Source organism: Condylura cristata, unplaced genomic scaffold (genome assembly GCF_000260355.1).
Source record: "Condylura cristata isolate star-nosed mole 26May11 unplaced genomic scaffold, ConCri1.0 scaffold00012, whole genome shotgun sequence".
Taxonomy (NCBI): domain Eukaryota; kingdom Metazoa; phylum Chordata; class Mammalia; order Eulipotyphla; family Talpidae; genus Condylura; species Condylura cristata.
The window spans coordinates 9,403,937-9,414,056 of record NW_004567113.1 but is presented as its reverse complement, the minus strand read 5'-3'; the positions used below and the strand labels follow the sequence as shown (position 1 = coordinate 9,414,056).

At 37.2% G+C, this 10,120-nt stretch overlaps 1 protein-coding gene across 1 annotated transcript in view; it reads left to right on the top strand.

The window, feature by feature from the left end:
• The first annotated feature begins 6,018 nt into the window (after positions 1-6,018).
• Positions 6,019-10,120, top strand: part of DSPP (dentin sialophosphoprotein) — a 5,348-nt gene continuing 1,246 nt past the window's right edge. Inside the window, exons 1-4 of the mRNA XM_004681420.1 lie at positions 6,019-6,069; positions 7,157-7,243; positions 7,372-8,334; positions 9,144-10,117. Coding sequence (XP_004681477.1) covers positions 6,019-6,069; positions 7,157-7,243; positions 7,372-8,334; positions 9,144-10,117 — 2,075 coding nt within the window. The remainder of the gene's footprint in view (positions 6,070-7,156; positions 7,244-7,371; positions 8,335-9,143; positions 10,118-10,120) is intronic.

Below are 10,120 nucleotides of genomic sequence, written 5' to 3'. Positions count from 1 at the left end.
CAGGGCTGGGATTTAACTCTGAGTCAGCTGCAGTTCACTTGCAGGGCTGTGCTTTAATCCATTGTGCCACCAGGGAGGACCCAACATCATTCTTAGAAGTGCAAAACTGAAATTCTTCCCAATGAGATCTGAAACAAGACAAGGATGTCCACTGTCACCAGTGCTTTTCAATGGAGTACTAGAAAATTTTGACAGATTGTTGTGTTTTCATTAATTTAACATAGTTTGTATGTTTCATTGATTTCTTCTTTCACCATTGGTTATTTAGAGTTGTGTTATGTAGTTTCCAAATATTTGGGTTTTCCAGAGACCTTTCTCTTATTGACTTTAATTAAATTTTATTGTCACAAGTAAAATATTTTTGTGATTAATTCTTTTTAAATTACTGAGATTTATTTTGGGCTCTAGAATATGAGTTATCACAGTAAATGTTCCATCTGCACTTGAAAAAAATATTCTTTCTGATACAGTTGAATGAAGTGTTCAGTAAATCCCAATTAGATCAAGTTGGCTGATAATTCTCTTTAAATCTTACTGTCTGTATTGATTTTCTGCCAATAAGTTCAATCAATTATTGAAACCTCTCCCTATAACTCATGTTAATTCAAATGAAGGGAAAAGGAAGGTCATTTCAATTTATTAACCATTACTGGTGTTTATGTGTAAATGAGGGTATTGCTCCCAGAGGTGACTTGCGATTCCTTAAAATTTGATGAAGTCCTTCCAGTTACTTACATAAATGTACTGCCCAAATGAAAACAGTGTGCTCTCTATGAAAACACAGCTTCAAGCCAGCTCTTCTTTCCATCTCTTGTACTTCATTTCATCCCACTGCTCTTCCCATAGTCATTTTAGACCTAAATCTTGGGGTTACCATTGCTGGGTAGTAGTAAGTATATCAGTGCTTATGTGGCTCACACCCTTGGCTTTTGTAACATAAAAAAAAAAAAAAGAAAAGAAAGAAAAAAGATTGGGCTATCTCTGAAAATTCCAGACAAAAAATTTGGAGACACATAGATTGTCAAGTTTTTGATACCACAAATGAAAAATGGTGTACAGATGAACTGCTTAGAGCAGACATCAGGTATGAAAGCACACAAGTTTAGATAATAGAAGTTTCTGCTAGAAACACAGTTTGGTTTTCTATTTTGTCCTCCACTAGTGACTCAAATAACTGAGATGACTGAGGGCTAAATCTATTGTTCACACACATCTTTGCACATCTAGTTACCTTAAAGTAAGTTTTTATTTTGAGTATCTATTTTTAAAATTAAACTTGATAATAAATACTAAACTGAGTCATTTTTAAGCTTTACATTACTATTTAAGTCAGAGAGATTTCAGGGTAGTTACTATTTACAGATTGTTAAGGCAATATGAAGGCTACTGCATGTGGACAGTTTCTAGAATTATAGCACAGGCACTTTAATACCTACTTTAAGAATGACAGGGGTCTTAAATAGGCAGTCATATTTACTAAAGAAACCTAGAGTTTTCTTAGATTGCCAACCTTAGTAAGGCAAGAAATGCCAGGGTGACAGAGTTAAGTGGCTCTTTTCAGATATATTACACTGATTCTCTATATTTAAGATGCAAAACAGCCTGCCAGGAGGTATTTAATTAAGTGAAAGTCAGTCTCATCTCTTTGGAACTGGATGGTTCAGTGAGCAAATACATATCAGCAAGTGAAGGAAGTGAGGGAAGTTATTATGTGCTTCATAGACACAGGGACACTTTATAACCCCATATCAGGGATCCGAAACAGTGATTGGTTGAGAAAATTATCAAACTGAGTTTAAATTTGGGCAGGTACAAAATTGTCATGCAAAAGTCCAGGACAGTGTACCACTCTGTCTTCAAAAAGAAAAACAAGAAATCCTGGATTTTCAAAGTCCCCTTGAAGGCTTTTAAGGTAAGAGAACATCCTCACTACTCAGAACCAACTGATTCATTTCTAAAGAAATTTGAATTTCAGATTTGACTAGATTTTGAGAAGTGAATTAACTCTTTATAACTAGAGTTTTTCCCATTTGACTTGTCAAATCATGTATACAAAGATAATGGAAAATTATGTGGTAAAAACTGTTCCTTCCATCTAGCAAAATATTGCATTGCTAAACAAATACATTTTGTAACATAGGCAGTATGTTAAAATATCAGTTGCCAAAGGTCACAAAAAGTATATGTGGACAAACCAGTTATTTGAATTGTTGTTTTAGAATTGTAACTGCAAATGAGTCTTTTGAATATTTTATAAACAAATCACTAAATCTCCGTCACTATTTTTTCCAGAAAAACCATTTCTTAAGAATCTAGAATCTACTTAAAGTAATTTTTAAAAAGATTTAAAAACTTTATTTATGCATATAAGAATGGGGATATAGGCCAGAGGTGCAGGGGGTGAGAGGATTCACCAGAGATGGCAACAGCAAAGGGGTATCTACTGAAATACACTGCTGAGGGGAGCCACCATTGAGAGAGGAGAGGTTTGCTGCACCGTGTGGATTAGCTCCCTGACCTGGGATTGAACTTGTGCTGCAGTGACTGTGGCTAGTTTCATAGTGCTGAGACTTAGCCCCTTGTACCACCAGGGAGGCCCTACTTAAAGTCATCTTTTAGCTACTGCCAAGTAAGATGGAATGAAATGAAATAATTTAATACAAAAGGAAAGAAACAGTCTCACCCTCTTTCAAATATAACAATAATCATCTTTTAGCACTGAATTCATTAAGAAATATACATGGATTAGGAAATTTGATATAACACATTATGTTCCATTTACTTCAAGTTCTGACCATTTTATTCAGTGGTAGGCTCTGTGGGGAGGGCTGGTGTCTGTTCCCTAGGCTCAGTGTCTGGTTATCTTAGGCTCTCAAATGTGTGTTGAATAAATGAATGAATCCCAGTTAACATTAATTTCTTGGTCCTTGAAAAATCAATCTTTGGTCCTCCCTGGTGGCGCAGCGGGTTAAAGCACAGCACTGAGAATCTAAAGCCGCCTCCGCATGAGTTCTATTCCTGCCTGCCCCGAGGAGACCACATGGCGTGGCAGACCTCTCCTGACCCGCCCGCTGCTCCCCTCAGCAGTGTACTTCCTCGATCTGCCTGTTCTGCTCCTCACTCTGTCTCTGGTGAAGCCTCTCACCGCCCCTGAACCTCTGGCCTGTACCCCAGTTCTGTATGCACAAATAAATAAATCTTTAAAAAAAAAAAAGAAAGAAAAATCAATCTTTGGTTTAAAAATGTAACATTTCTTCCAACTGATATTAAGGTTTTGAAAATTATATTAAAACCCTTCTACTTAAGATATCTAGAGATTCTGTTACAGCCCTACTCTAATACCATAGTAGGTGTAAGAAAAGAGATACTACTAAAAATAGGCAAACTGGTGGGAATTTGGTAATTATTTCATTACTTTGTTTAGTTGTAACTAAAAAAATTAGAAAAGTGGCCCTCCCCAGTGGTGCAAGGGGTTAAATAAAGCACAGCTGCAGCCTCCCGCAGTGCGACTTTGAGCTCCTAGGAGATAGCATACATGGCTCAGAAGACCTCTCCTGACCCACCCGCCATTGTCAGTCTGCCTGTTCTGCTCCCCACTCTGTCTCTGGTGAATCCTCTCACTGTCCCTGCGCCTCTGGCTTGTACCCAGGTGTGTATGCAAAAATAAATTAATCCTTAAAAGCAATTAGAAAAGTCAGATTCTTAAAGAATCCAGCTTGGGCTTTCCAAGAGAGCTTTGATTGGCTTTATTTTTCAATTTTATTCTTTTCTTCTCCAAAATAAGTAGGTAATTGCTAATCACATTTCCTTGTGAGAAGTAGTAAGGCGGTTCATGCAGTTCTGAAGCCTCCACTTCTGGGCTGAAAAAACTGAGGCCACCTTTGCAGCAGTCTGTTGAGCTCTGCACCTCCCTTTGCAAATGACCGCAAGTTTCCTCAGGTGTTGTGCAGTGGGGGTCAAGAGTGGGTCAGGAAGAGAGCTAACTTAAGTGGTCAGACTGCAGGATCGCAGTCTAAAAATGGGACACACATAACCTTCGCTTTCAATATACGTACCTTTCTAGGACACCATGGCACCTCCAAATCACAGAGTTGACCGCTCTACTCTGAAATGATTAGGTTCAAGCTGCAAAGCATAATATAAACCCTGCTACTCTGCTTACCAAACAGCTGCCTTTAACTTGAGTGCCTCAAGAGTCCTGCCTTACATAATTGTGTTGACGTCATTTCAGCCTCATTTTAATCGATGGTACTTTTGAAGATAGTCTAGCTATTCTTGGCATTCTGCTGAATAACTACAAGAGAAGCTACTGCTTTTTTAGTATCTCTAGAACTCTGGCATCTTTTCTGTGAGGAAGATATTTTTGTATATTTTCTCATGATATGGTATATCAAAAATATGATATATTTATGGTAGTCGATATTTATTGAGGCTTAATTGTGCTTTCTTTACCAACATTAAATTCAATCAAAACAATTTTGGAGTATTACAATCTATCAACCCCTTGGCAGTTCATGTAACAGGAATTTCATCAAAACCCTTCTTTTCTATAGTAGCATCACAACATGATGAAGTCAATAAATAGGAATTAATATTTTTTTCACATGGACTCTATTAATTATTTTTATTGGTTTTATTTTATTTTCTATTATTTTCTGTCATTTTTGCTATATTTTGGACAGTATTTGCATTCTCCTCTCATGTTTAGTCTCTGTAGTTCACCCGCCACCACATCACCCATAATCCATCGCCACAGCCCCTTGTTCTCTTCCCGCCCCTGCTATATGCCTCAGATCTATAGTTATTTTGTCAGCTTTGTCTTTTTCTTTATTCTTTGTTTGCTTTCTGTGTTCTGCTTATAAGTAAGACCATCTGATACTTATCTTTTCTTTCTGACGTATTTCATTTAGCATAATCCTGTCCAGTTCCATCCATGTTGCTGCAGGTGGCCTGAATTTATATTTTTTGATTACTGAGTAGTATTCCATTATATATATATATATATGTATGTATGTACATATGTAAATAGCATATATTATATTATTTCTGAATGTGAATGATAATAGGGATGATGTTTCTCAAAGTAATAATAAATTTTAACACTAAGAGATCACTAAATAAACAGAATAGTGCTGGGTTTTGTTTGTACATGAGTATTTTTTCATTAACAGCATTCTCAAATGTCTTTTTCTGTACGTTTTGGGATACAATAGTTATCAAGACATTCTCTTGGCTCTCAGAGACTCATAATAGCAGTGGGGAATAAACTATTTTAAAACAGTACATGATGGTACTAGTCAGTGTGAAGAAGTTGCTAGGTATATAAGGAGAGAGACACCAATGTCCTTTGGAAACATCACAGAAAGCTTCTTAGAGAAGATTTTTCTGCTAAGATATTGGGATAATCTGAAGTAGGTTTTTTTTTTTCTTAAATCTCATATGGAGGAAAGAAAGGCTTAATAATGATCTACTTAAATTTCTCAAATTCACACCTAAGTAGTAGTGAGCCAAGATCTCTAAATCCAAACTCCAGGATCTTTCCACAGGGCTAAGCTTCCTCTTGTTGGTGATTCATTTCCCTTACAGTCTGGGATAGTCCAATAATAGCTATTTGGGTGGAGGTATTAAATACTATATCTTCTAAACACAATCTTAGCAGAGATAATAGTTGATTGATTCTGTTCAGAAGACATATTTTTACCATCAAGAGCAATCATAAGATAAAGTAGTGGCTATATCCTTTTTAATAATGGGTGTATGTGCTCCTTCATTGGCATAGGCAGAAAAATCCCAGAGTTATATCATTGTTGAGTCTGATAATACCTTCTCAAGTATCATTGTCACTCCAGGAATGTTCTAGAATATTGAGTCTTAATAGACTTCTCATTTTTGTCTATATTCATTACCCAGGAAAATGACAAATGTTTACAGACCAAATAATATACTGCTGAAATTACCATTTTTGTTACATAATTTTTTAATTATTTTTTTTTAACCAGCTGTTGAGTTCAAGAGAAAATGAAGATTATTATATATTTTTGCATTTGGGTGGCAGCGTGGGCCATTCCAGTAAGTATGTCTTCCTCAGAAAACCTGCCTACTTTGCTGACTTTTAAAACCTGATATTAAATAACTATGTTTCCTTAAGACTATGTAGGTAACCTGAGTCCAAACACTTGAATCTGCCTTTGGGGTCTCAACACAATCAAATATGCAATACAAATTTATGCTCTCACCTCTCTAATACAAACTCATATCTTGTCAGGAAGATTATTATTTTAAAAATTTGTTCAGATTAATTTATGTTCAATGCCTAGAAGTCTAGGCGATCTCACCTATCTTTACTTAATGCCTGTGAATTTCATCCTAAAAATAAAATAATCCCTAAACTTTATAGAGCTCAGAAAGTTTCAGTAAAGAAAAATAGGAAAAATGGGATTTTTTTTTTTTATTTTTACTTTGGAAGAAAACTAGTGTGTCACTCAGAGGGTTTTTAAAAGATGCTTACTGTGGAAAATTTGGAATATACAGATAAGTATAAAGGAAAATCAAACCATTTGTAATTTTATTTATTTATTTTTCATTTGTAGTTTTATTAGCCAGGCACTATGATTAATATTTTGATACATTTTGTGTAATACAAAAAAAAAACTTGTTATTTATATTGTCCAGAATTTTCTCAACTATTTCAAATATTCTCCTGAAGGGTACACAAGTAGCTTCTTACTTGAATTTGCTTCCACACTAGTTCTGATTATACTTTTTATTTTCTGAGGGGTTTTGGTCAGAATTATATTTAAGGTGGATATTGTGCTATACCAAGAGGCTTGTTGAATAGAAACACTACAGTTCTCTCTCTGTCTATCTAACACCTGGTTCCCCTTATATATTTAAGAGGTCTGGTTAATACTTCATAATAGTGATAACAGAATTATGAAAAATATTTGCATGTTTATTTAACTCACAAGCTCTGTAACAAACCTCTTCTCTTTTTCTACTTACTTTATTTAGCTTTTGTGTTTTATCTGTTCCTCTTCATTTAAGGATAGTGTGTAAGTGAGTGAGTGAGTGTGAGTGTGTGTGTGTGTGTGTGTGTGTGTGTGTGTGAGTATCCAAAATAAGAATGTTTGTAATTTCCAGTATTTCACTTTGCTAGGTTCCTCAAATCAAGACATTGGAGAGACATACTGCTGACAAATCTGAGAATTTAGATCTTCTAGCAAAATCAAAAGTGTCAATACAGGTATAGGATATAAAGGTGACATAAATTGTTTTAAAAAGTTTATTAATTAAAGAAATTGATGCTCATGTTCTGAGATTGCTTTACCTCAAGCCAGTTTTACAATTTATTTTTATTTATTTATTTTTCAGAATGAATTACATGCCAATGACACTACCAAAGAAAGCATCTCTATACTTGATAGAGAAAAGCCACAGTGTATTAGAGATGGCTACAGACGAGAGAGGAATGGCTCTGAGGGGGTAGAAGTAGGAGGGAATGTTTCTTCTACAAATGAAGTGGGGAATACTGAGGATCAAAAAGGGGGCACAGGAAAATCAGAAACATATGGCCATGATGGGCTACAGAGACAAGAAGAGAGCACCACCGTTAAAAGCATCAGGGGACACATAAGTGTCACTGACACAGTTAGAGCAGCAAATGGGATCAATGTCAATGGAAATGCAGACAAGAATTCAAAAATTGGTGATGCTGGAGACATAAGTAAGAGTGAGGATGCCACTGTTGTCCAAGATGTTCATCAAGTATCTGGAAGCAATAATAGTACAGACCCTGAGGATAAAATAAATGAGAATTTCTGTAGAAATGAGGGAAATACAAGTGAAATATCACCTCAGAGAGAAGGTGAGGGGAATGGGAGTGAGACAGGATTAACACCAGGGGCAAGTGGAGCTGGCAATAGACAAGATGCTGAGCTGGATAATTCTGATGGAAGTCCCAGTGGGGATGGAGCAGGTGAGGATGAAGACAAAGGCTCTGGTGATAACGCAGATGAGGAAACAGGAGGTGGAAAAGAAGGCTCTGATCATGGCAGAGGCCAGGATGGGCAGGGGCATGAAGAAAACAGTGACAACAGCTTAGGTCAAAATTCAATGAGTAGTGAAGATGATGACCTTAAGCCCAAAGAAGAACCTCATGACAAAGATGGAGAACAAGCCTCCGAGAGTGAGGAGGATTCTGACAGCATTCCAGAGGACAAGGACAGTAAAAGAATAGCAGACACTCCCAAACCCAGGCACAGGGAAAGCCCAGGTTTGGACAGTGGACTCACCCAAGAATTAGAGCCAAGTACTACTGGGAAGAGCCAAGATAAGGTTTGTCTGTGAAGTTGATTTCTTTCATGGGCGTTTCAATTCTCCACTCTTCCCCAGTCCTTCCACGATGGTAGCACACAACAAATTATGACATACATCTGTGTATTTTTGCTCCTAGATTATTTGAATATTTAATGCAAAACATAGAGTCCTTACTGAACTTTGATATGGAACAATTTTGGAAAGTAGACATTTCAGAAAATTTTTTAATTCTAGAAAAATCTTATGTTAAATAATTGATGAGACATGTGACTGTTTACAAAAATTCCTATTGGGTAAAAATGTATGGTTATATAATGTAAAGCTCAGAGTCCTTTTTTTTTTTTAGGAATTTCTTATTTTTTTTTTTTATTCTTGTTTTTTTTGCATTTTTTTTTTTTTTTTTTTAAAAAAGATTTATTTATTTATTCATACAGAACTGGGGTACAAGCCAGAGGTACAGTGAGAGGCTTCACCAGAGACAGAGTGGGGAGCAGAACAGGCAGATTGACCAAGTACACTGCTGAGGGGAGCAGCGGGTGGGTCAGGAGAGTTTGCTGTGCCATGTGGATCACCTCCGGGGTGGGAGATCAAACTCACATTGAAGCCTCTGTGGCTAGCTTGCAGTGCTGCGTCCTAACCTGTTGTGCCACCAGGGAGGGCCCTCAAAGTCCTCTTAAGTACTGAAGAAAGCAGCATACTTTCACAGATATTTCTGAGGGACTGAAACTGAATTATTTTCTTTGCTCACAGTCAGTCCGATGCAGACCGATGCAATTTTGCAGCATTATAATTACTGACTAATCATTCTTTTTTCTATTCTTCCATAGGGAATAGAAATCAAAGGCCCCAGCAGTGGCAACAGAAATGATATTACCAAAGAAGCTGGGAAAGTCAGCGTTGGTAGGGGGAGTATAGGACAACATGGACTGATTGCCAGCAAAGGAAATGTCAGGACACAAGGAGAGGATGACAACATGCAAGGACCTCTTCCGAAAACAGAACCTGGAAATATGGCTGGACACAGCAAAGCAGGTAGTGCCAGTAGTAGTATTGGATATGACAGTTATGAGTTTGACGATGAATCCATGCAAGGAGATGATCCCAATAGTAGTGATGAGTCTAATGGCCATGATGATACCAATTCTGAAAATAATGACAGCAGTAGCCAAGAAGATACTTCTCATAACTCTGATGAATCAAAAGATAATGGCAATGATAGTGACTCAAATGGAGGAGATGATAATAACAGTGAAAGCACATCTGATGCTAATGATAGTGACAGTAATGGCAATGGCAACAATGGCAGCCATGACAATGGCAAATCAGATAGCAGCAAAGATAAGTCAAATAACAGTGACAGCAAATCAGATGGCAGTGACAGCAGTGACAGCAGCGATAGTGACAGTAGTGATAGCAGTGATAGTGACAGCAGCGATAGTAGTGACAGTAGCGATAGTAGTGACAGCAAGTCCGACAGCAGTGACAGCAATGACAACAGTGATAGTAGTGACAGCAGTGATAGCAGTAACAGTAAATCAGACAGCAGTGACAGCAGCGATAGTAGTGACAGCAAGTCAGACAGCAGTGATAGTAGTGACAGCAGTGACAGTAGTGACAGCAGTGACAGCAGCGACAGCAGCGATAGTAGTGACAGCAGTGATAGTAGTGACAGCAAGTCTGACAGCAGTGACAGCAATGACAGCAGTGATAGTAGTGACAGCAGTGATAGCAGTGACAGTAAATCAGACAGCAGTGACAGCAGTGATAGTAGTGACAGCAGTGATAGCAGTGACAGTAAATCAGA